This window comes from Perca flavescens, chromosome 7 (genome assembly GCF_004354835.1).
Source record: "Perca flavescens isolate YP-PL-M2 chromosome 7, PFLA_1.0, whole genome shotgun sequence".
Lineage (NCBI taxonomy): Eukaryota > Metazoa > Chordata > Actinopteri > Perciformes > Percidae > Perca > Perca flavescens.
Window position 1 is genome coordinate 11,118,096 of NC_041337.1, and position 27,251 is coordinate 11,145,346.

At 44.2% G+C, this 27,251-nt stretch overlaps 1 protein-coding gene across 1 annotated transcript in view; it reads right to left on the minus strand.

The window, feature by feature from the left end:
* camta1a (calmodulin binding transcription activator 1a) overlaps positions 1 to 27,251 on the minus strand; it is a 293,931-nt gene that overhangs the window by 101,447 nt on the left and 165,233 nt on the right. Inside the window, exon 5 of the mRNA XM_028583336.1 lies at positions 25,465 to 25,600. Coding sequence (XP_028439137.1) covers positions 25,465 to 25,600 — 136 coding nt within the window. The remainder of the gene's footprint in view (positions 1 to 25,464; positions 25,601 to 27,251) is intronic.

Consider the following 27,251-nt stretch of genomic DNA (forward strand, 5'->3'; position numbering starts at 1 on the left):
TGAGGAGGATACAAAGCTCTTTTGCTCGGCTGAGTCGTACGTGCCAGGCATTTGTTCAAAACACCTCCATCCTCCCAAAGCTACTTAAGGCATGCATACAGCTTGTCTTATTTTTTTCATTTTACTGCCTCTTAATACAGCCTGTCCAACAGTACTAAGGACCTAAGGCAGGTGCTGACAGTGCTCACATGTCACACAACATATTAACCCCACACTGGAAAGTATAAGGTAGTATCACCGAGAGTGAAAAACTATAAACACCAACCACGGTATTTTACGCAGTGAAACGATGAGGTGCCGTTTGTTGGTATGGCAATAGTCAACATTTTTTCCTTCCTTCTTTCGTTTCTTCCCTAAATGTCTTTCTAGATTTGTGTCACTTTGCGTTGTGACACAACGCTTATCTCAGTCAGCATTCAGGGCTTTGCTGGATCTCAGAGACATCACGGCACTTACCAAATACCACTGTGCCAGGCCCAGCCGCCCACGGTGGATCCTGCTATAGAAACAACTGCACATGACATCATCAGTGCTCGACCCACACACAGCGGGAACAAAGAAAGACCTACATTTACCTTCTATACCAACCAGGTGGCCTACATTCCCAAATTGCATAAGATACAGGACATTTTCCTGTTCTTCCCTCATGCAGTATTTCTCATGCATTTCAAACTGTCTCACCAGTTTAAGAACCAAATTGAGTTCTTAAAACAAACAGATGAATACATGGTACATTGGCTGTTATTATTATCATTATCGTCATCGCTGACGCTCACCCCAACCATTTAACACATACTGTATGTACTAAAAATGCACAATAGATCTGTCTCCATCTGAGCCAGAAGTGCACTCTGTCGATTTACAGCGGTGTTCCTCTCTGTATAAGTGCCATAATGCTTTATGATCTGATTCCAATTCTATGTTGATACCATGAAATTAAACTGTTACATCCCACCAATGTTAAAACACAAACCACATTTGTTCAATAGCCTTAGAGTCTAAGCGCCTGTGGATAGCTTGGTACCAGTGTCCACCCCCATGATAGAAGCAAACTGTGGCCACAGTCAATAACGTAAGATCTTATTTTATACTTAAGGTAATCAAAGTAATATCAGCTGAGCTCTTATCTGTTCTTTGAATAGTGTGACATGGTGTGCTCAGTGCTACCAGCATTGCTTTGAATTTAATTTATAATTTAATTTATTTTTATTATTTATTATTATTTTTATAATTTTATTTTTATACTTTTTATTGATTAACATAAATAGAATTACAATTTTACACTGTGTTAGAAATCACTACACACAGGCCTGAAATACACACACACACATACTCAGGACCTATCCATGCACAAATGGAGAGATGTCAGAGTGAGTGGGCTGCCAGTGCTGGACCAGCTGGGAGGGGTGTTAGGTGCCCTGCTCAAAAGCACCTTGGCTGTGCCCATCACTCTGGCATCTCTCCAGCTACCAATCCACACTCCATACAGGGACTTGAACCATCAACCCTCTGGTTCCCAACCCAACTCCCTAAGGACTGAGCTACTGCCACCCCAAACTGCAGCGGTCAGAGTATGAGGGGTCAGCCCTCCCACAAAGGCGATCTCCAACCTACCCAGCAGAAACCTTCAGCTTACTCCAAAGGAACAAATGATGAATGAACTGATGTATTGACACACTAAAAAAGAAAAGTGGGAGGGAGAAAAAGGGAGGGGTAAGTGTAGAAAGTCTCTGGCGTCAGGGGAAGAAGTAAGGCAGCCGTTGCTGGCAGCTGAGCAATCATCTTCAGTCATTGGGGCCAAAGTGAAGGGCCTAGAGGCACTGACTCCTCAACGACTCTGCCAAGTCTGAGTCTGAGTAAGTCTAAAAAAAAAAAGGCTTCTTATCACTTATAAAATACTGTATGTCTCCAATGAACACAAAGATGCTGTTGATAACCTTGCACTTGTGCTGAACATCTCTGCCAGGGAAGCTGAAGGCAGGGAGAAAATATTGACAGAAATGTTTTCAGATTATATTCTCATGACTAAATCAATACACAGATGGGCCATGTCTTCAGAGTGGAGTTGGGATGGAGTCATCGTGAAGGTCATGCAGTTAGCCCATTAAAGAGGTAAGTAGGCACGCAATTTGGCAGCACCTCTCTGCCTCCTCCTGCATGGCACGGAGATAGCAACCTTGAGGAGTTGATTAGCGGTAGAGACGGCTCCCATGACACAGGAGACCCCCCGCCTCATAAAATCCAGAGCTCGGTGGAAGAACAAGGGAGCCTGGGAGAGGGGAACTGAAGGGAATTCAAGGCAGAAAAACTGCCTGCCTGCCTCATTTTTTACAGGACAAATTAAAACCACAGTGGAACAAGTCATAAAACAGGAAATAATGAATTCAATTATACTTTTTAGTGTTTAGGGGCTGCTGGTGAGATGTGCTGAGTGGGCAATGCGAGACGCGCGCAGCAGCAGCGGGTACAGACTGATGACTATGTTGGTGGCTGAACTTTGCTGAGGGCTGCGTGTGCACTGACTGCATGTCTGCATGCCCCTAGGAGCAGTTTAGACCTCGACAGGGCCTTCATTAGCAAATGAATGACTCTTAATTGGCCTGGCAAATACACAGGATGCTTGTTGATTATAGGGAGGTTTTTTTTTTTCAGCCAGTGCTTGTACTTCGACACAGATGCTCAAATACACAAAGTCTGTACGCAGCAAGATACAACTAAACTTGCAGAGAGGCATGCTTTAGCGCAGGCGAAAACTGACAATAACTGTCATGTCATCAAAATGACAGACAATTCAAGGCTTTGCTGGGCCAGGTTCAAAAGCAGGGCCTCGGCTGTCAACAAAGGATTCTGACAAAGAATTCTAGGACATATTCTCTTTCTTCAGCTTATCTGTACTTCTCTCAACCTCACACCACCTATTTTTCACTCTTTTTCAATCCGCTCTAGCTTGTCCCCTGGCATTAATAACACCTCAGCAGGAGGGAGAATCACGGACAAGAGTCCTGGTGTCCTAGATTCAGCTAGATTCACACTGGCAGGAGCAAGGCACATACTGGCCCGTCGTACTAGCTGACATATAGGACTCAAAAATCAGCTGCACAAAGCAGCCCAGTTCAAACACAATACAGAAGAGCCCACAGGACCCCCCAGTCACTGTGCACACACACACAATGTGTTCTGGTTCGGATTATTCCATGTTTGGCATATCAGTAATGCCATCAGCACACTCTTTTAATCAGTGTGTAACAATGTGAGTTAACAGATAGTACAAAGATAGAAAATACAAACTAGAAAACACAGAGTAGAAGGATAAACATATTTATGTATGACTTAATATTTGAGGAACTATAAGCAAATAGGAGCTGGAATGAGGGGGAGTGAGAGAGGGGCATGAAGAAAGAAAGAAACTAAGAAGGGGAAAAACAGAAAAAGAAAGAGAGACAGAATGGGCGGGGGGGGGGGGTGGAACACAAATGATATCTCGGGAAAGTCAGTGTCGCCTCTGTGCCCCAGCCCCTGGTGCCACTCACCCACTGCCAGCCTGCCAATTAAAACCCTGATTAAAACCGACAAAGTGTCTCCAAATGAAGAAAGAGCTGTTGGAGGTCTTAACTGCTGAGGTCTGTCAATTACACTGCCAGGGGAGAGAAGTGAGGTAGGAGCAAGAGGGTATAGCAATGACACACAAAGCAGGGGGCATAGATGAATAATATAAGATCTCTCATTTAGGGCTCTATGAGTCCCCGCGCTCCTCAAGAAAAATGGATGCGTGAGGAGGAATTAAACAGAGAAGTTGACTTTTAAGTTGTTATTGTGTTAGTTCAACCTTAACTCTTTATTTTGTCTGTTCTTTTGATTGTGATCTCCTTTGCAAAAATGTATTGAGGAAAAAACAAACAGTCATTTGCATACAAATGCCTTTTATCTGTTGGAAAAATGTGTCATGAGGTAAACTTACAAGAGATTTCACAGACCAATAACAGTGTCCTCTTTGTTACGTCTTGTTGCATGTTGCCACTGTAAGTCATAGAAGCCCTACAGTGATGGGTTCAACAGCAAAGCCTTCAATCCCAGATAAACCACCCACAGTGTACATCAGCTGCTAAAATATGATGGCGTTCGTGAGGTCATAAATCTTGCTTTAGCGAGACGGAAAGAGAGAAGAAGCCCTTGTCTCCCCTGCATCGTTACAGCTGCATCCCCGCGGCCCATTCCACCTCCATTTAAGCTAAATGTCAACTTTTCTTTTTTCTTCTTTTGGCTTCCTGCAGTTGCCATTTGTTTTAACACAGGGGGAGGAAAGTACGAAAATAAGTCAACAGGAAGAAAACTACAAAGAGTTTGTTGTCAGCGGCTTTCGGGGCTGAGTGGATGGTCGAATGTTCTATAGTTTACGAAGAAGAAAGAAAGAATCCAGTGGAGAGTAAACTTGGAGATAAAATGGATTCCCAATCTGTCTGAATCTCTAACCAAGGAGCCAATGATATGAGTAATGAGGGTTGCTATTTGTTATAACAATGTCCTGTACCTGAACAGAAAGAATAATTTCACATCCAACTAGAACTCTAATACCCTAATACTTCATAAATGTTATTATTATTTAGACATTAATCATTATTAAGAACCATAATGATATTCTTTCAGTTTAATTAAATTGGAATGGGTTTTTTTTTTTTTTTTTTGTACTCTGTGATACAAGTGAAAGACGCTCAATCATTTACAACCAGATGGCTGTGGGTTAAGAAATAAGTGGTGTGCAAATTCATGTGGATTGGATGGAAACGGGGAAGCACCTAGGCTACATTATTGTCATTGTCAGATTTCCCAATCGTGGTGTAATACGCTGTAGAAAGGATCGATATAGCACAATATTTCTGTGTCCTTTTGACCAATGTGGTGGCTTTGAAGGTTTGTGTTTGAAGTGAAACAGAGGATATCACAAACTTTACAACTGCCCAAAATCCACCATTAAAAAAGGAGATATCTAAGCATCTGTTTAATGTATTCATGCTTTCTGTTTTCTTTATAGTCACCTTTTAAAGGGTGGTCTGCTGTTCTGCCGTGGGAGGGAAAGACTGTGATGGTTTTGGGTGAAAAGCAGGGAACAGATGAGAAAGTGTCTGCATGCCTCATAAAACTGAGATCGCCATTGAACAACCATTTCCTCTCAGCACATGGTAAAAAACACGGCTAGAGGAAAGACAACAGGCTGAGGCGGGAGAGCCAACGCACTGGCCATCTGATAATGTAAAGCCCACTGAATCCTAACACTCACCATCTTTCTCTTCTTTCTTGCTCTCTCCTACACTCTTTTTATTGCTTTTGGTCTTTCTCTCCCCTTCTAGCAGATGAGGCAAGAAAAAAGAATGCTTAATAGATTGAAATTAGGGCAAATAAAAAAGACAGAAAGAAAAAAAAGAAGGAATGAGAAAGTCAGAAAGACAAAATAAACGAACAAAGGGAGACCAGAGTAAAGGTAAGAGCTAGAGAAAAGGCCCTATTTTTCAGACCACGCTGAGGCCCTAAGGGGCACGCATTAAACACCGTGCGAGGCAGACCTTACCCTTTACTAGTCTATTGGCTTATTCAGAGGGGAGGCAGCCACTGTTAATATTTCAGGGGCCAACCAACAGCATAAGGAGGTGTAAGCTCAAGGGAAACTCCAATGCCCCCCTCGCTTTCCCCCCTCGCTTTGGCAGTCAGGCTTCAAATGTGTCCTGTCGCACAAGTATTGTGTGTTTGTCATTGGATCATGTGTTGTACATCTATCAGTATGTGTGCTACTCTATTCTTCTGTGGATATCTCTTTCTCCCTTTTGCCTGACAATATGGAGTAACTGCATTGAAGAGCAAGGCTGAGGTGGTCAATGCACTCATTCAGTGGATTAGTGATGGTAGCCTGTATCCTTGAACTGAGGAGGTGTAGTGCTGCAGAGAGGGCTTATTTATCCCAGCAGTGTGATCTACCTATCCACCACTAAACCACATAATACAGCTGCCATAATATCCATGCTGTTAGCGTACCACAGTATCTTCCACAGAAAAACACTTTCCCATTGTCAGGTTAGACAACAAATAGGCAGACATCGCAGTAAACTTAAGAGATAATTTCATCTTTAAAGCCTTGATATCACAGGCCCGACTTGGTAATTTTGCCTAAGAGTCCTTTATCCACTGCACCAAAATGACACCCTTTTCTTTTCTTTTAAGCCAATCATGAGCCTTTATTGGGCAATTGTAAGATGCTGTGTCAGACATCCAGAAATGGGTACCATCCTTCATTGGCACCTCTCAAGTGTCTGCATGAGTTGAAAAAAAAAAAGCAAAAGCGGGGCAGAGCATCTAAGAGCACAAAAGACACACAATGAAGCCAGTGCTCTGGTCTTTGGCTGTAAGACGCACTTTGCTGACTGCGTCCCCTGAGTGCCAGAGCATGAGGACAGTCCTTTGTGTTGCAGAAGTCTTGGGCCACTGAATTCCCTGTTTCAGCGATTCTTTACTAGGGACAGATCCCGAGAGGTCCTGCTTCTCCCTGGGCTCTCCCAGTGTGACTGACGTCCACCTTCTGTTCTCATGTAGAGGGGCAAATATGGGCCACTATCTGACCCATTTCAATGACTCACTCCACTACTTGAACACAACTGTCCTTAAAAGCCTAAAGTGATGACAGGAGAGGTCACCTATAACCACACGGAAAAATGGGCACACCAGTATGAACACAAAACGTCCAAGAAAGAGTTGCAGAAAATATGACCATCACTAAACTTAAAAAACAAAACCTCCTGTGTAAGGTGCCAGTCTCCTGATCAGTTACTACTCAGCTTATGTCTTTCATCATACCGTTCATCATACTGTTCTTCGACTGGGAGCGCAAAGAGATTTGCAGAAGAAGAATGGCATGAAGTGGTACGACTAGTTTACAGGCCGGCCTCAGGCAGAATGTGGGGATGGAGAAAGTAACTGTACAGGTCTGTCCCTCTGGAACCTTTAAAGCCCGTCTGGATGCAAATGTTTTCATAAGCCTACAAATTCATCAGGGGAATGTTTTATGAGATCATAAAACAAGGTGTGATAAATACAGAGCCCTAGGTCAAAGAGTTGTTAAATTCTGATACCCATGGTAAGGCCATGGGCCGGACCAGCTTTGGCAGAGCAATTATTCCTCTCTAGATGTCACAAACTGCATGGCAAGGGTTAGAGCATAACACTCAAAATATAGGTGGGGATTAAAGACAGCACCCTAATATTGTACAGGACAGCACCAACAAACTGTTCAGAGTGACAAGAACAAAGTGAGGGGGAAATAACAATGACTGAACACATAGGGCCCTATTTTAACGATCGAAGCGCACGGCGTGAAGTGCATGGCACAGGTGCATTTAGGGCGTGTCCAAATAAGGGGTCCGTGCAGAAAAAAGGGTCCGTGTGCCGGGTGCATGGTTCAAAAGGGTCGTACTTAGTGTCTTCATTAATTCCTAGGTGTGTTCTGGGCGTAACATGCAATAAACCAATCAGAGTGTCATCTCCCATTCCCTTTAAAAGCCAGGGGCGTTTGTACCTTGGCGCATTGCTATTATGATGGCGGATTTGTAATCTTTTGCATGTTTGTGTGCTACTGCGCTGTGTGTGTGTAACAAGCATAGTGTGCGCGCGCCGTGCACGAGCCTAGGGGCATTTTACTAATTCGCTGTTAAAATAACAATGAAATGCTGCGCTATTGACTTTAGACCAGGTTTTTCTTGGTCAATGGCGCGATCACTTCGGGCTGCCTCAAGATAGCAATACACAAAGAATGCACCTGAACACACCTCCCTGTAAGACCAGCACGCCCATGTGCGCAAAGATGGGCGCAGGTGCATTTGCTATTTAAACGACGCGGGCGCCGGACGGGAAATTGACAACTGCATCGGTTTTAAACTAGCAAAGACGCTGCGCTGGGTGCAAGACAGGGCCCATAATCTTAATGGCATACTTGCAGATATCCATTGTGTGAATGGAAATCTTGTTTTAGATAAAACAAAGAAAAAACACTGCTCATATAGTGTGGTTCAGACAGGGGCTTTAAACTCACTTTCGAGAGTGCAGTTGCAGGGGTCAGATGGAGAGTTAGAAGAAGGGGGGGTAGAGGGAGAGAGACATTGAGGAGCAAATGAATGCAGAAGCCGTGGAACACCTTGACAGGCAGATATCTTGCTATGCACGAGATCCACCTCAGGGGACGTCTGGCTAATTTCCTGTGAAAACAGCAGGCTACCGAGGCAGGAGGCAGCGGGTGGAGGTATAACAGGGAGGCGGTAAACTATTTTCAGTTCCTGGAAAAGTCTCGTCAGTTTGTTATGCTGGAAGTACTGACATGGGACAGGTGGATGGGGAGAGAGGTGGGGGATGGAGGCACAGGAAGGGCGGTGGTGGGGTTCTGTCTGGGCTGAAACAGCTGTGATGGAGACCCCACCCTGTCTGTGGCAGAGCGGTGATGTTACATGATTATTCAGTGTGGATCCTCATCTACATCTCGTTTGGGGCACCCTGGCCCCTTCTTACCCTATCTGTCTGCAGGCCCAGATCCTAGTGACAAAAACTCGAACCCACTCAACATAAATACATTAACACTTACTTCTACTCTTTCTCCCTTGCTCAGTCTTTTACATACACACACACTCGCATACAAACGCACGCGCACGCCCAGCCTTACTTTCCATACCAAATGGCACCAGGGAAAGGTACGCATTGAAAGACAAATGACAAATGCTGTTCCATATTCTCTGTATGGGAAATATGGCTCCCCATTCTCATGACACATTTGATATACAGCCATTGCAAATTAGCCATGAGGCTGCAAGTGTGGAATTAATTGATATTCCAATCATCTGCATGATATAACTGCACACAGAACAACGGCAAAGTCATCTGCGTCGCCTTGATTAGTGAAGTACACAAGCAGGAGAATACAATTGTCAGTCTACGCTAGAAGCATACTTGTTTCCTAGCAAAGGCCTGCGTCTAATAGAGGCAGCCTCCAACAAATTTGTACAAATATTCCAACAGGAACGGGAAGGCCGCTTCATCAGTGGGATGTGTTGATAAACAATGGTGGTCTCTATTAGCAGACGCTGCCGTCGAGCACGTGCGCGTCAGCCCCACCGAACCGAGGGAGGAGAGAAAGCAGAGAGTGAAGGAGAGACGAGAGAAAGAAAGAAAGAAATACAGAAAGACAGAAGAAAGAAAAGGAAAAAAGAAAGAAAATGAAAGAAAAAGAGAGGTGAAAGAGTGAAAACTGGGGTTGTTCTCAGAAAGGTCAGGCTGATTGTCTCTGCCCAAATATGCTGGCCTTTTCAAAATGAACTTGGCAAAGGCGATATTTTCCACAAAGCCGGCATCATGAATCAAAGAAGCGTCTATAGTTCATCCCTGAAAGCAAAGCAACATCCCTCCCTGTGTGCTCCACTCTCTCCACTGACACTACACCCTCCCGCATAGAGTTGACATCTTCAGTAATTATGTAATTAACATCATGGCAGGCCTAATTTCAGAGATAGTACGTTATAATTGCATTCAGTCGTTCATTAGTTAGGCCAAACATTCAATACACTGTGCGCACGTGCGGCAGGTGGCCAAAGGCTACTTGTTTTTTGGAACGCAATTGTGGTGTCAATGACTTGATTGGTTTCTGCTTGATATCGCTGACAGGACAGGTTTTTGTAATTTACCAATAATTACCTTCACTCTCTGATACAATAAAAAGTCACTGGTCTCTGCTAAGATAAACCAATCAGAGTATGTTCCTTCTGCTGCCTGCCTCATGGTCTGCTTGTCTGGTGTGAATAATGTCCAACGGGCTGTGTTAGACTGTATTAGAGAGAAAAAAAAAGAAGAAAAAAATGAAACATATGTCACAGAAGAACAAGACATTTTGTCTTCCTCGTGCAGGTGTAATACTGTATTAAATGATACTAAAACAGTAATTACCTGAGTGATAAAGGCATGTTAGGAAGACCAGCAATACACGTGCTGTTCAACATGATGTATTACATTAGTCACTGCAGCAGCATGTCTTTGTGAGCTGTTTTTAATGGATTTTTTTTTTAAACAACAGTGGGAGCCAGTAATCTACATAGCAGATCATAAATGGGTAGCTTCTGACACAATGTTGGATTTTAGACTTTTAATGGGTAAGACAGCCAACAGGGAAAAAAATTCTACGAGCATTATCCTTTAACTTATGACTGAATCGAAGCAATTCACACTGGGTGCAGCATAATTCAAATGAATTTGGTCCTGGTCTGATATCTTGTAATGAAACACTTTTCTTGTGATTAGTGGATGGATAGTATCACACCATTATGATGTTACAGTCTGGTTAGGGAGACAGACAATTTGGTCCCAGTAAGACCAGATCTTTCCCGGTCCCTGTGATGATTTCTTCAATTAAGCCTTCCTGGCAGAGAAGGCCAAATGCTTAACTAGGCAGAATTGGAGCTGCCACTAGCTAGAAGTAGCAATGGGCTCCACTTCAACAGCTCATTCATCAGCCCCAGCGCTACCACTGGGCCACCTGTTCTGACACCACACAGGGATGGAGTCATTTGCATTCTGCTCCGACCGTCCTCTTTCCCTCTCCTCACTTTCTCCCCTCCTTCTCTTTCTCTCTTACTCTGCCTATACAACTTGAAAGTTCCTCAGCGGCAGCTCTGGCAGATAATTGAATTTAAGGTTTGATTTAGTTTGAAATCAATTTGGGAAGGGGCTTTTCATTCATTATGCTCCTTGGCTTTGGTACTATGTCTAAAATCCCTCAAACTTTGGCAGGGGCTAGAACATTGTCGATTCAAAGTAAAATTAAGCAGCCCTGAGTTGGACTGACAGGCAAGTAGAACATGATGGGACAGGGAGGGTCTATTGTCTAGGGAATGGCTGCATTCCTCTCCTCTCCTTTCCTCTCTTTCCTTTCCTTTCCTTTCCTCTCCTGGGGAGTCTCTCTCCTCTGTGCTCTTTGTCACCACCAGGTGCTGCTGTGAAATAAGGAGAGAGGCGTCGACAGGAGGCAGCCAAGCACATAGCTTGACATTTTAGCCAGCTCCCTGCAGACACATATGGCAAGTGTGTGGGTGGATGCGTGTTTGCCCTTATGTGTTACAATGTGTTTCCGTGAGCATGCATGTATGTGCGTGTGTGTTTGGATGCCTGTGTTTTTGGTTAGACATATGAGTCAATGTGTGTGCATGTATTTGATTGTGTTAATCTAAATGCTGCCATTGCCTACAACTTGTCCTCTCTCTGATTATTTAATCTATTCTTTTTGTTGATGGCATCCACCAAGGCTGACATATTGATCACAGGCTGTTATACAGCAATACAATGCATTATACAATATGTTACACTGCATAATGGAACATTATACCACGCTGTATTTGAAAACAACATGGTGCTATTGGGAAGAAATATGGAAGTGCTTCAGCAGAGCACATTCACTAAGCACTTTCCTGGGTGTAAGAGGACTCTTTAACTCGGACTGGAGGGTTGAATAGCAGCTTTAAATAAAGAAAAGGGATAACATTGTCGAGTGAACAACTGCGAGAGCGCCTTAACTGAGAGGGATGCACAAACGGACACTTGGCATCACAGCCACTGTTGGGGACATCAGCGGCAGAGATCACTGCAGGTTTTCTCCACTTTAAAAGCAATTTCTTCCTTTGGATCCAAATCCCCCCCACCCCATCCTCCAACTCCCTTATCTTCTTGTGTGCTCGACTCAATTGTCATCCGACTGACTTGAGGCTGTGTTAGATTGTTAAAGCCCCCGAATATGGTAATCTGTGGGCTGCTCTGACCTTGGGAGAGTGTGTTTGCAGGGTGTCAGACCCCCTAATTCATCAGAGACAGGCCATTAGCTAGCTATCCAGCCACACAAACACACAATGGAACAGGAAGGAAAGTTCTCAGGGAAACAGCAGCAGCCCCGGTTCCTGAGATATCATTAGTTACTGCCTTTCAAAACTGCTGAATTGGGACACTTACCTGACTTGCCCCATTTTTTGCACCACAAGAGCCAAGATGTTGATGAATGGTTGTGAGAAACTGTCACTACCAGAATATGGAGAGAATAGGGTTAAGGACACATCCTGCCCCAACTCTTCGACAGTATGGACTAACGTAGGAACACAGATGATAGGAAAACTAAACCCTAGCATTTTTCACATTTATGAATAGCAGAGTAAAATAAAACCACAGAATCTGCAGTATCTAAGCACTGTTACATTTTGAGTCGCTCTTTGAAGGATTAGTGAATGAAGGACAGGGTATGCAAATTGAGCATTTTCAAACAATTTCAAAAATGGTGAGGGGCTGCCACGTGAGGTCAGTGGTTGTGAACAGCCTCATATATCTAGATGCCAAGTTAGATGGAATAGTAATTACCCCTGTGCATCTCTGTGCAGAGACACAGTCTCTATATTGTAAGCGGCAATGATTGACAGCCTCAATAAGAGTCTCGAGCCGCGCCCCCCTGCCCTCCGCCTACACGCCCCTGCGACGACTGGTCAAACCCATCGTCTGGTGCACCCCAGGCGGGGCATGGGTGACACCCCCCTCTGATAATCCTGCCCATCACATCCATCATGCCACCCTGGTCACCCCATGAGAGGGCACAACCGAGGGAATCTAATCAGGCAGTCTAATTGAGGAGCAGGGCTAGCCAATACCCGACTGGGAGGCTGGCTCTGCCTGGGCAGGCTCGGGGGACGTCAATAACACTCAGCGGGTGTCGATTCATCAGACCTCCTTAATGTCATTAGCCCTGAGAGGCTAGCTTCACCCCTCTCTCTTTTTTTGCTCCCCCTTCCATCTATCCATCTCATTCTCTCATGCCTAAAACTTTCTCTCACCCACTTTCTGTTGCCTCTTCTCTTCACTGTGTCTCTGAATCTATCCATCTCCCACTCTCATTACCCTCTCCCTCACTAATCTTTCCACAGACAATAATATGTTCACCTTGCATAACAAGTTCAGGACTTGCCTGGAGAATGCGTCTGTGTTTGGGAAATTAGCATGTTTACATTCTCGCCGCCTCCTTTTCAGACTCCCACCACCCAACTCTTTTCAGTCCTCCCCCTCTGCCCCAATATGTTCTTCTTCTTTCTCTCCAACAACATGTGGCGCATATTCCAGCTGTTTATTAAACAATGCCAGAGCTTCCGAGGAGCAGGTGATGCAGTCAATTACTCCACAATTACCTGGGTAATTATGCAAAGGAGGAGAGAGAAGAGCAGTAGCAGAGGGATGAAGAGGACCTTGGCAGAGGTGGATCGGCTGCGTTGGCAGTGGTTGGGGCCCAGAATGGCAAGCGATTGAGACCTTGAAGTGACAGTGCCAAAGAGAGTGCAGCTATAAAGGACGATGTGCCCCCTCACCTGCCAAAAACATACACTCACACACATAAACAACCACAAACACAACTTCGAACATTCAGCTTCTGCTCCCATCACGCTGACATCCGGATGCCTGTGTGTATGTGGTTTTCCTGAGTGCTCACGCCTGCTGTTTTTGTTTTGGACAATAACTATACAGTGTTTCCGTGTTGTTTTTTTACTCTGCGGTTTGCCTCTGCTCCCATGACAATTAGGCGTCTTATACCTGAGAGGCCACTAAGAAAGGAGGGGAGGACAAAGGAGAAGATATGAGAACATTGTAGATAGTGGTAAGGACAGAAGGTAAGAAAACAATGGGTAAAGAGAGAAAAGGTGGGAATAAGAGCAGGCAAGGAAATGTGTGGGGAGCTGCATGTAGTCTTTTACTTATACTGATTGAATAAGTGAAGCTGCTTGTTTCCTTTTAACACCCTTTTTAACCCTTTTTAAAAACCTGGCATATTGAAGAACATTTTCTTTTCTCTCAAACCACACTGACTACCACTAACAACCAGTGCTGCTCTGCAATCATCCATGTGGACTGTTTTACACACTGACAACGCAGCTCATGTCAAGCGGGCCTGACAAGCATATCTTGGGATAAATTCAACCACACTGTGGCTATTCTGAAACAAAAAGTGTCAGATGGAAAAAAAGAGGGCTTGGCGTATTGCCTGCCATGGGAGCTTTATGCACTCGGATTGAAAATATTTTCAGTGGCAGGGTGAATAGTAAATTGCTTAGTGTCAGCTCATCACTTAAGGAGGATTGTTGGTGGCTATAATACTTCCCAGCACATGGCTTTTCCAAATAGTCTCAAGCCAGCGAACCCCTCCTAACTCTCCCCAAGCGTCCTGACTCCTGACGTGATGATGTGGCTGGAGTCCTGTCTGTGGACACTAAGTTTTCAGATAGGACTCTCCAAACTCGTCCTTTTGGCTCACATTCATCTCTGCGTAGAAGATTAATTTATAAATTCCCCATCAAGAGGGAGGTCAACTGACCAGCCAAAGTAAACATGACCACAATTTACTGAGGCACAGTTGAAGAGAAAGTATGGCAGAGACTACGTGTTTTCACAGCAGATGAGATGCCAAGCATTTTGTGAAAAAGCACAACCCTTTTCCTGATAAATTCTTTTAAAAAGCAAACACATTTGTCCTTCCATTTGGCCACCTGTCTGTCTGTCTGTCTGTCTGTCTGTCTGTCTGTCTGTCTGTCTGTATCTAAGTACAGGGGTAGAATTAGGTGGTCATATGACCATTCTGTGTTAGTGAAGATGGGCATGAGGGAATTACCTCACAGCTCCGTATCTCAAATCTGTGGGATTAAGCTCCATTAAACATGGAGCGCCGCTGAGCTTTATCTCGGGATTTCACTCTGAGACAGAGCAGAGCGCACGAGGAGGAGGGAGTCGGGAGGGAGAAATAGCGATGAAACGTCCTTCACCTTTATCGACCAAATTATATAAAAAAAGAGGGGTGAGAAAAATTGCTTGCCTGTTCCACAGTACAATGGTGGAGGAGAGCTTGGCCATTTTACACTTGTGTGCGTAGCATGCTTAAACACCCAGACAGCCACTCCAGCACTGGCCACTACCTATGTAGCTGGTCCAGGCACACACACACATATTCTGTAAAAAACAGGCCTTTCCCTAGGCACACTGGTCACTTAATGAGAAATGACCACTGCTGAGCCTCTGCACTCCAGTGCACTAGACAATAACACTTTTTACACACACACAAACTAAATTTGCTCATGCACAATCAAACAAGCGCTTCAAGACTGGCTTCAAGAGTAACGTGAGATGAATTATTCGTTTAGTGCTTTCCTTTTTAACCAATAAAACTGCACACTCAAAATTTGACTATTACATTTTGAAATGCACTTTAAGAGTGTCTTATTAAATTAAGTGTAGGCCAACGCTTTGCTGAAGTGAAATTAGAGTATCCTTACATTTCTTAAGAAAGGATGCCCATAGCCTGTACATGACTCAATTTGAATATATCAATAAGCCATACCTACACATTAGCACATTATCTACATGTATCTATGTCTCAGTATTCGGCAAAGAAAATTAGCAAATACATTAACTGTACAGCCTGAGAAAAAAAAAAAAAAAGGAGCATGCTGGGAGTTGGGGTGGTCCAGTGATGAACACCTCCTGTGTCCTTCTTTCATCCTCTTTCTCTCTCTCGCTCTTCTCCCTCCTCTGGGCAGTTATTGATCTGATCGCCTCCTCTCTCAACTGGAGCCATGATTCATGTTGTTCCGACTGGCCCTCACTCACCACACACAGACACAGCTCAGTCATGCCCTACCCTATCTATCTGTCCATCTGTCTCTGCCTGCTCTTCCTCTCTCAGCCCTCAGGCAAAACATCTACTTGCTGTCCACATAGGACCACTATGGCCCGGTTTGCTCCTGTGTGTGATTATTATCATTACTATCATTATTTCTATTATTATGGTTATCAGGATCCCCCCAGTCGGAGCTGGTTAATGTGGCTCGGGAAAGGGAAGTTTGGGGTCCCCTGCTGGAGCTGCTGCCCTCCTCGACCCGACCCCAGATAAGCGGACGAAGATGGATGGATGGATGGAGTCCCATGTATGGACAGCTTGTTTTTCCATTAGGGTTCTATCGTAAATCGTCTTACAGGATTTTATTATTTGAATAAACATTAAATTCAACTGTCTTGTTCTCGCTTTCTATCAGCTTCACATATAATGGATGATGAAAATGAAAGACCAGAATATAACCAGTATATACACACACACACACACACACACACACACACACACACACACACACACACACACACACATATATATATATATATATATATATATATATATATATATATAAACAGTAACAAGCAGTATACCAGACTACATTTAGCTGAATGTACTGTATATTTGCACATTTAAATCATATTTCAAAGTTAGCATGAAGCTCTAAATGGCCGCCTTTGATACTGATTAGGTTAAAAGGCCTTTCTTTTCCTACTAGAGAATCAAAGGACAGGTTCCATCAATTGTTTGTGTGTGTGCTATTTTGGACAATATATACCATTTCCCTGTTTATTCAGGCTTCATCTCTGGAAGTGTTCCAGTCCATTCAAATGCATTCATTATCTGAAGAAAAGAAAGCTATAGACAGAGAGAGAGAGAGAGAGAGAGAGAGAGAGAGAGAGAGAGAGAGAGAGAGAGAGAGAGAGAGATGTGTATAGGCCTCGCAGCTCCAGGAGCACATAAAAGCCCAGCTTCAGCCAAGGCCCCTGCTCCAATGTGTAGAAATTAATTGAGTGAAAAAAAATCTGCTGTTTAAGGTTGAAGTGGGTTATGGGAGGCAGTGTAACAATTGTTTTCTGTTTGCCAGGGGCTATATATCGTTCATTCCGGCTTTCTCTCTCCTTTCCTCTCCTCTCCTCTCCTCTCCTCTCTGCTCAGCACTCGCATCTCCCTCCCTCCCCACACTCCCTCCTACCTTACCATCCATCCACCTTCTAAGCCTCTCTTGCTCCCTCCTATTCTTTTCATCAGTCTTTTATTTTTCCACAGTCCACCGTCTTTTTGATTCATATTTATCTCTGCCATTTCCATTTATCACATAGGAGTTTCTTTTTGGTATCTTTAAACGTAACTTTATAGCAATAACAGGCTCCATTTATAAATTGAGGGTTTACTATATCGGCTTATGTGTACATTCAGTGTAGAAATTCACTCACATATGTGACATACGTACATTCATACATACAATAACAAGATGTTTTTCCCCTGAGATTCTCTCAGTGAAACTGAACAAATGTACATAGATGCAATAATTTGTGTGTGTGAGTATGCGTGAGTGTCAGTGCAGCTGTCTACATGCATGCATCATTATTTAGTGACAGTGACATTAACAGGGGACCGGTGTCGACACACAATGCAGAACAAGCTTAGCACCCCCTTGGGCTTAAACAAATGACTCATTCTCTTTCCACATTTAAATGTGCAATAGAAATCTGTTGTTGCCTTTCATTTCAGCACTATCAACAACAAAAATACATATCACAACAACAACAGACAAAATACAAAAAAGAAACAACAGACACAGCATTAAAAATCAACAGAAGCTAAAGAAAAAAAGCAGTGACAACGATGCATGTGGTGCAGAGGACATAGAAGAAAACATCTATTCAGATTACTTTGAAAAGGACAAGCTTAACACTGATGTAACAGCTAGGAATGGAGTCAGAGAGTGTGTGGAATGCAATACAATTTAAAGAAGAGATGATGGGAAGAAGAGAAATATAAGGCAAGAAGACACACCATTATAACTAACAAAACATGAGCATTAATAAGGAGACTCTTATCTGTTATTAGTATTTCCTCTGATGCCCAAAGCAGAAGGGTTAAACCTGTTTCCTGTGTTAAACTCCTCTTTAGCACCTTTTCATGTAAATAGCAAACCTTTCAATAACACTCTGAGGAAAGCACAGTTGCTCACCCTGTATAATTCTATACAAACACTAAACCATTCTCTTTGAACTTTGCCGCTCCACTCATTATACCTCCTTTGAAGAGTGAATGTTGGAGCAATGCTACATTTTGATTTTGCAGTTATTAAATGTAACACAGCAGCAACATCTAAACCTATGTGTTGCTGGTTAATAATACATAGGCCATGTGCAGAAGCCAGCAGAATAACTAGCCAAGCGAGACGAAAGATAAAGGTAGCTGATGAGCGAGACGCTTGAGTATAACAAATTGATCTCACTGCAAACGTCAATACACAAAAATTTTTGCAGATGAGGCAGAAAAGCTCCTGTGGAACTGTGTGGCCAGCTCTACTGCCTTTTTGAGTAAAGAGGAGATAATGTCACTGGATGATTCCTCCTCAAAGCCCTTGCACCTCCGTGTATAGTAGTATCCTAAACACCGGTGCTGCGCTCCCTATCTGAAGGATATTAAAGGAACCAAGTGTTCCAGAGCCAGCAGGGGAAAGAAGAGATGGTTCTGCCAAGGCTTTAAAGCATCCGAAGAAAACTGCTGCTCTTGACATAGGGGTCTGCCTTTGCTACAGGAATGGCCTCATATTAACGGAGACCAGTGGGGTAAGCTGCTTTTTAAAAGGGAAGAAGCAGACGGAGGTAAGAAGAGAGAGAGAGAGAGAGAGAGAGAGAGAGAGAGAGAGAGAGAGAGAGAGAGAGAGAGAGAGAGAGGAAAGTGAACAAGATGAAGACAGATTGGAAGAAAGGGAAAGTCACACATTCAGTAAAAGGCATATCCTAAAGAGCTAGCCGAGGCATTTCAAGCAATCTATATAATGCATTTTACAGGTTTTCAGGAATAGAAAACCACTCTTTGATTCTACACAAGACCTCAGATCACCCTTTCATCCTGGCCTGTGGACAAATATGCCCCAGAAATGTGTGAACCAGCCAAAAGCTGTGCGTAGATCATTAAACGGCGATTTTGCAAAGAACTTGCACCTTGACATAAGGGAGGGGAGTTGATGTTGAAACTACTTGCTTTCCTTTGAACTCAAGTGAATCAACTGAATCTAGCAATGGTTTGAGTTCTAGACCGGAGTGGGCCTTTCAGTACATCACACTGCACACTGTATCACTTGGTGGTGGTGATTTCTGAGCAGGATGAATCCCTGAAGAGTATTCTGGCCTGGATCTGAGAAACGGTAGAAGGGAGAAGCCTTAGTGAAAGTTGCTCATCAACATAAAACCCCAGGCCCCGTGTTGCCCAGGGAATCTGTGTTTCTCTTACAAGACCAAACAAAGGGAGAATTCACAGACTCAGAGCAAACCACGGAGTCATGCAAAGCCTGCTCACTGCCTACAGTGCTCTGTTTTCTTCACCCTCGCTACAAACCTATGCCCCTACTTTGCATATCTGGAGTTGGTTCTGCTCTGCTGCTCCCATGGGGGATACATATATTAAACGTTTGCAAACTCACTTGATTTGGTGCACCAACAGTGTTAATAAAGATAATGAGTGACATATGAAGCACTGGGAAGCATCAGTGTTTCTGTCTCAAAAGATTCTGGGGTTTAGTGTCCCCAAATAATGAAAACTTTGAGTTTTGGCTTTGAGTCATCTCCACTCTCGCATTTTACTGTGCTCCATTATTCTTCTGAATTGGCTTTTACCACAGTTGCAATGAAGAAGGTGTGTGTAGCTGCTGGACAGTTCTCTATTTTTCACTGGAACCCAGGAGGGAGGTGGGGAGCTGCAGTGGGGGGGGGGGAGCCTCGATAAAGCCAGTCTTTAAATGGAAGTCAAATTCCTCAAGCTTTGCGGCAAATTAAAATATTTCTCAGGCCGCTTTCTTGGGGACATTTCCTCCCAACCCTTCACAATAATGAAGGGGACCCAATGGAGATGCCTCTTTGTGACAACACTAGAACACGTGGCCACTAGTGGTAAATTAAATTAGGGAAGCTGTCGATAATGCACAGCTTTGTGACAGGCCCTCTTTGCCCTCCCTACAGCAACCTTTCCAAAATTAGCCCCTCAAATCCAGCTGCTGGATTGAAATGGTGATAGCGGGGTCAGCATGAAAGGCAGACTGAGGGCTTAACTGCTGCTGAGTGATTTGGCAATTGTAAGAAGTAAGAGGGGAAAAGTAATTACTGTGGTCTTAAAGGAAAACCATGGGTAAAGTGGACGCTCCCAATGCTGGGAGTAAGGCGTTCATGTGGGAAGGCTTTGGTTCAGTCGCTAATAACAACATAACAACCCCCATTAAGCCATTATGCTGGAGAGGGGATTACTGATTTAATCTACTGTGCTGGATAAAAAAAAAAAAAGATCACACAATAACTAAAATGGATATCTGGCTCCATCACCTAGCTCCCATGCATGGCAACATTTAAAGCTAAATGCTGCAATTTCCAATAACGGCCTTAGTAATAATTTCATTTGTATCCACTCTATTCTCTCTTCCCAAGTTTATGTTCACCTTGTATTAGCGTGAACAAATAAGAAGACCTGTAGTAACAAAACCATATACCTGTGCCTATGCAACCACTTATTGACAATTGCTCTACTGCATTTGTATGTGAGAGCAGAAGGTTAGGAGTTATAACCATGGTAACTGTTCTTTAAAATATCACACACAGATTGGTCTTAACTCCCCCACAATCAGGTAATTCAAAAAGGAAGGGTTAGTTGCGTGAGCTCCAAGGCAAAGAAAATAAATAGTGAATAACAAAGCAGGCTTCCACGAGAAGAGAGAAGGCAATGGAAACTGTAATCGATTTACTGTCTTTACAGAGAAGGTAGCTGACTGTTGTCTAAAAGACAGCCTGTAAGTTTGAATAAAAATGGAAAATACAAACTTTCTTGCTTCAGGCATTGCTTGTATCAGGGATATGATCTTAATTTCACAGTTGACTTGGAGCAGGGGCAGGAGGGAGAGCATGCACAGTGTCACCTCCTCTCAGAAACAGGGGTTTGTTTAGTGCCCCCTCACATCTGGCCTCACAATCTGGTGATATCAGCCACTGCATCTGTAAATCAGTGCTACCACTACTACTGAAAACACATACAGCCACCCAAAGCAACTCTATTTCACGTAGATATGCAGCTGATTTGTGGAAATTGTGGAATGTGATTTTTTTCCCCCCATCATGTTTTAACTAGCAGACAAAAAGTAAAAGTATAGGAAGGGCTGGACTAATAGTAAAAAAGAGGAGTTAAATATTGAAGGTCATGTGATATTGAAAGCCAATGCAGTGTAGCATCCAGCGTGCATCCACTAGCATCCACTCCATTACAACATTAGCAACTAATGTTTTGACATTTGTCTTCATTATTATCAATGAAGAGAGGCGATTGAGCCACCAGCATGCTCCATTACCTTCCTCCATTGCACAGTTGCACAGTTGAAATCACACATTAGGGTGGATCCAACATGAAATGACAAGTTACGGGGGCTAAAGACGCACCAGCTGATAATTTAGGTGGTGAAGGGTGAGAGTGCTGGGTGAAGGGATGGTGGGGTGGAGCTGAGGAAGGAATGGGACTAAGGGAATTGGTAGAGAACTGTATTGGCATTAAAATCTGGTAAGTGTGGGGGCGCAGAGCAGCACAACACACCTTAAGAGGAGAAGCTCATTTCAATCGGTATAATTAGCCTCTGGTAATGAAATAAGTCAGAGGCACTGCCACCTTCACTTAAGAGAAAATCGATCTGCATTTTAGGGAGTTTATTAAAGCTTAGGAATAATGGGGAGAAAGGATAGGATAGAAGTGGTGGGGGAGATGGTGGGGGTTAAGCCGACATTAACAGCTAATCAGATAAGAAGAGGTGCTAGGATTGGGGAAGAGGCATGACAAGAAGCAGAACGGAGATCAGTTGGAGTTTGTTAAAGCAGATGTGTTTGAGGTCTCTGCTATTTCACGACAAGAAGCCAGGGGATGCTAGAGCTATATGCATACAATGAGACCTACAGCCCGAATTAAGATGACATCACTCTGTGGGAGAATAAAGCCAATCAAAACCTGGTGTAACCGAGGATCCTGACTGATAGACACTGACCGTTCTCATTATAGTAGTTGCAAGGATCTTCATGGAAGTTTGGCTATGTCCAAGAGCTGGTGAACAACTTTGTAAGAGCCGGGTGTGGTGAGATAACCACTGATGGACACCTCTCCTCAGGTGCCCTAAATGCATGCTGGTTGCTGGGGGTGCCGCTTCCTCATTTATCCAGCCGTCTGGCCAACTCACCTGGAGTGATGGGGGAGACGTCAGGAAGGCAGGCTGCTATTTCACGGCCTGTTAAGCGCTAATGCCGCAACATGCCCTGCCCTCCAATTTTAGGGAACAGGGAGCATTACCGCCCAACTCAAGGTTCTGTCCGTCTGGACAGTGGACTTGGAGGGTAGTGGAAGGAGGAGGTGCGGAGGAGAGAAAGGCCAGCAAGGAGACAGAGAGGTGGTAGCAGAGCAGGACAATGAAAAATCTAGCAAAAGAATTAAAAGATGGGAGGGAAAGGAAAGACAGGGAAAGAGTGGTGGAAGAGAGAAAGACACAAAAAGAGAGTAAAAGGTAGAGAGAGGCAGGGAGAAAGAAAGAGAGTAGAGCCTTGGTTTACACGGGCTGCTGAGCCAGCACTGCAGAGCAAACAGGACAGCAGCAGCACACGCTGACATCTACTCCTGCCACGCTAGGCTGCCTCTTGCAGGCCCCAGAAGGCCCCTTGCTCCCGGACTCGCAGCCTTTCTCTCGCCGGAGCCACTGAACATCACTGGCCCGAACCACCCACAACACTTGTCCTCTCTGTGCACTAAACCTGGCCCATGTAATAACCACATTGCCTCTATTAAGCACTGGGTGGCTGGGGAATCAGAGCAGCTACAGCAAAGCATGAGGGATGTAAAGACTCCCCTGTAAAACAAGTGAGGTTATGCTGAAGTTATGTCAACTCTTTGTTTTCCGCCTTGTGAAGGAATGATATGAATTATGTATTTAAATGGATCTTTCTCTTCTCCAGCTAAATAGAGTAGTAAGCAGAAATAGACAGCTTTTTATCCTCTCCTGTGGTCTCATACTTTTACTGTACAGAAGGCAAAGGTCAAGTCATTTGTATGTGCTTACAGTAATCATGACTGTGCATGATGGGTCATGGTTCCCATCATAGTCTGGCTGATCCACAACAGCAGTGATGGATCACCTCTGTCTGTCAGTCTTAAGGGGTGAGGTGTTTAAAGGACATGACTCAGGTCTTCCAAGGCTGCAGGTTGGGATGTACACACACACACACACACACACACACAATACAGTCTCAACAGCGTTACTCAGCACACATAATGTGTGCACTGTATTTGTATGTACAGTATGTAAAATAGCAGTATCCCATGTGGCTTTGCAGCCCTAAGTCAGTCTAACTGTGCTCTCTCTCTCTCTCTCTCTCTCTCTCTCTCTCTCTTTCTCTCTCTCTCTCTCTCTCTCTTTCTCTCTCTCTCTCTCTCTCTCTATCTCTCTCCACTAAGCTCACCTTCACAACTTGCACTGACACTGCTGCTCACACAGCAATTAGCTCTGGTAAATTAGACTGGTTACAACATACTGGAGCTCACAGAGCAAAATCACAGGATGGACGGTTACACTCAGTGAACAGGACATAAGCACATAAAGTGAATCTGGAGTGCTGCCCTAAATTCAAGAGTCTTTTGTGTTTTATTTCATGTGATTCCTCACCTTTAAGAGCCAATCTCTTCAGCTATGGCTTGCCAGGAAATGTCTTTTTTAAATATTATTTTCATAACGCTGGGACTGTTGGTCACAGAGGTCTGGCTTTTTTTATACAGTATGTTTCTTCTTGTCCATTGTGACGGCTACAAGACCACAGAAGAATGCGTGCTATCACTGGCCAAAGGAAGTACCGAAGATACAGTGGCTGTGACGTGCCAGTTGAAAGAATTTTTTAAAAGAAAAACAGCTGCTTTTCTGGACACTGACCAGCATTGATGCTGGAAAACAGGACAGTGGCATGCACTACAGCATTCTGTTGGGGGGCCAGTGCTTCCGTGTGTGCTGAAGTGGGCCTCGATAATATAGCAGACAGCAGAAGTAACTGACATCTGTTGCTACTGCTTTAGATATATATATATATATATATATATATATATATATATATATATATATATATATATATATATAGTTTATGCATGATTCAGGACTGGTTTGAGGGAACAGCTGGCTCTTGTAAAAATTGTAAGCAATGTTTACCAGAGAAGAGCCTACTACTCTTACCATATCATACTCTCCCATTTCTGAAGGGACACTTTAAGGGGACAGAACTAAGGGGTCAGTCATCATGCCAGCTAGTTCTGTATCATGCCAGCTAGTTCTGTCCTTGGTGTGGTACTTACGTACAGTAAGACACCACACCACAAAGGGCACAATCAATTCCCAATCCCTTTCTGTACAGGCTAACATGTATTCGTTGAGGATTGACAAAGTCAGAGCCTACATGCTAAACATTTCTGTACAAAATCTATAGTCACATGTTAATAGAACCGAATCAATGCAAGAGGGCTCACTAAACCTTCTGTAATGCCAGTAATGTCAGAAACTGGAAAAATATGTAACAGCCCAAAAGGATGGATGTGTGTAGTCCCAACAGGTTATCAGACCACTGCAGGACGAGAGTTGGCACTGAGCTGGAAAGGCGAAGGAAGAGGCCATTTTCTTGGAGTGACAAATATCTGAAGGAGTACAAACAGAGAGCAGAGCCCCTGTTGGGAGAATGCCTTAGCTTTGTCTTTGTCGCACTGTGTGACACATACTTACAGCACCACTCCCTGAGGTGTGTGGTTATGTGACTGTCTGTGTTTGTGTGTGTACATGTGCACGCGCACACACACACACACACACACACACACACACACACACACACACACACACACACAAACACAAATAGGAGACCAATCTCAAACTCTACTCTATCTCAACACTTGGCATCTGTGCTTGTGAAAGACACCAGAAACCCAAACTTTAGCACTACTGAAAGCAAAGGAAGTGAAGGATTCTGGGAATGAGACTTGCCTGGTCTCATATATGGGACTGATTATAAATCAGCCAAGGTGCCAACACTGCATTGCCACCACCTCAGGTTGAGCAAGATTGAGCCTGTGTGAGCCAAGGACAGATACATCTGGGCCTGTTATGGCAGCGGCTGGTATGGGGAGTGACGTGGAGTGAGGTGAGGGAACGCTAGCTCCACAGTACTGCTTTGAGCCAGCAAGATTAATGTAGGCTCTCTGGAGCAAAGGCAACATCCAGAGCCTTAATAAGGTACAAACAATCGGTTCCACTCCACTGGCTTCCCAGGGAAAACTATTGTTGTGCCGCATTGTTTCTTGGTAAGACTCCTTGGAGACACGGGCCAACTGCAGTATGTGACTGTCTCCATTACAGCCAGGGGAGAGCTCACTGTAGACCTGTGTTTGTCTGTGTCAGGGTGAAGGCTGGCTCTCGTCTGCTCCATACCAGCCCCCACCCCACCTGTTCCACCCGTTCACTCCCTCTAAATCCAAACTCTTGTAAGCACACTCACCTCAACTCCCTGCACTTTCAACTTCATGTGATCCTCCCGTGTGGTCTTCCCGTCTTTCCTCTTCTTCCAGCAGTAGCCATCCTTTCTGTACTTCACCTTCTTCCTATTGTACAATATCATCGACCCATTCTGCGGCCTGGATCCGTGGAGACAGGACAGAGAGAAGGAGAGCAAAAGAGAGAAAGATGAGATGAGAATAATTTTTAGGCAAAGCTACAGCACAGCTCGGGGACTCATTTTAGAGATGTACAAAGAGGCCCGACACGAGTCGGCGCCAGGCAGAAAATGCACCAGTGACTTAGATGACAAGACTTCTTTATGGTGTTTTTCAGCATTGGTATGCACAGTTTGACAATGAACAAAGTACCCTTCAGCATACATTTCTCCCAATGAGAAGTGTGTGAGCTGTGAGCAGCTAAAGTGACACTTCTTCTCACGGAGTAAATTACATGAAGGGCAGTGTGTAAGGCAAGTAGCATGGGGTTGTGGGGGGAAGGGGGGGGCTTCCTTTCCGTATCTCTCATTCATCCAACTTAAATGAGTTGTGGTGTTGGAAGTCCCTAGAGGGAAGCGAAGATCCTCCCTCACACTCCATTCATAATTCATTCTCTCTCCACCAGACCACAGCCTGTAGGCTCCTAATGATATAATGTAACTATTTGATGATAATCTGCGTTTCCACTTCGATTTGTAACAGAGGCATTTGGCGCTCAGTGTTAAACATTAACAGAAAGTGTAGCATAAAACATTTATGAATTACTCAACAATTAGTGAGCTGTTCAACATGTGTATTTGTATTTGTGTGTATTGTGGAGTGCACATCACAATGCACATCAGTTTCTCTCTCTCTCACACACACACACAGATGCTATTATTTGGAGCTTTCCCAAATGACGACAGGTTTTCCTCCATGTTTGGGGCCTCACAGTGAATGAGCCTGCCCAAGCTGCTGAGGAGGCAGCGTGACTGTTGAGGGGGGCTTAACCAACCAGTCAGCTGGCGAGCCTTGTTAGCCTTGCACTCACTGCTCACATGCATAGACACAACACGCACAAATACAAAACTAGGAACACAAAAATCTAGAAAGACTCCCATCAAAGCAAAGAACAAATGCTGGATTGATGTATGTCTTCCCTAACAATATTCAAAATCAGAACAGTTGTTTTGCATTGTTTTGTTGTTTATTGTAAAGTTTTTTAGGTTTATTTATAACGCTGCATGCATCATTTTGCAGGGCTGCCTTTGGGGGCCAGGGCGCGTGTTTATCTTGGTATCACTCATCAATCATTTTCCCGGCCGGATCTCAGGGGCCAGTGGAAAGGGAGGAGAAGGGGGAGGTGGGGTCCCTACAGTCCCCCCTCTGTGGCCCCTGACAGCACCTTCTAATGAGAGACGCCACTCACACACTGACTTGCTCACTTCTTGCTGATCTCCCTTCTTCCCTTTCCTCCTCCCTTCCTCTCTCTACAGTCCTCTCTTCTCGCCGTCAGTCAACTCAAGCTGCGCACCAGGGACTGTCTTTGTCTCCTCCCTCGCTCCGACTCCTCGTCTGCTTTCTCTCTCCCTCTTTCATCTGTCTTAGGATCCCTCACCTCTACTCACCCACACCTCCCTCTCTCCTGCTGTTTTCTCCTCACTCACTGCCCTCTCTTGTTTAGTACTCAGCATTCTTTGCAGAAAACAACTATTAAACAGACACTTTTATTGGTCAGTTTGAAAAGTGGAACTGCTCAATGACTGTGTGGAATATACACAAAGTATAAATTGTATTCTAGTTTACAGCATCC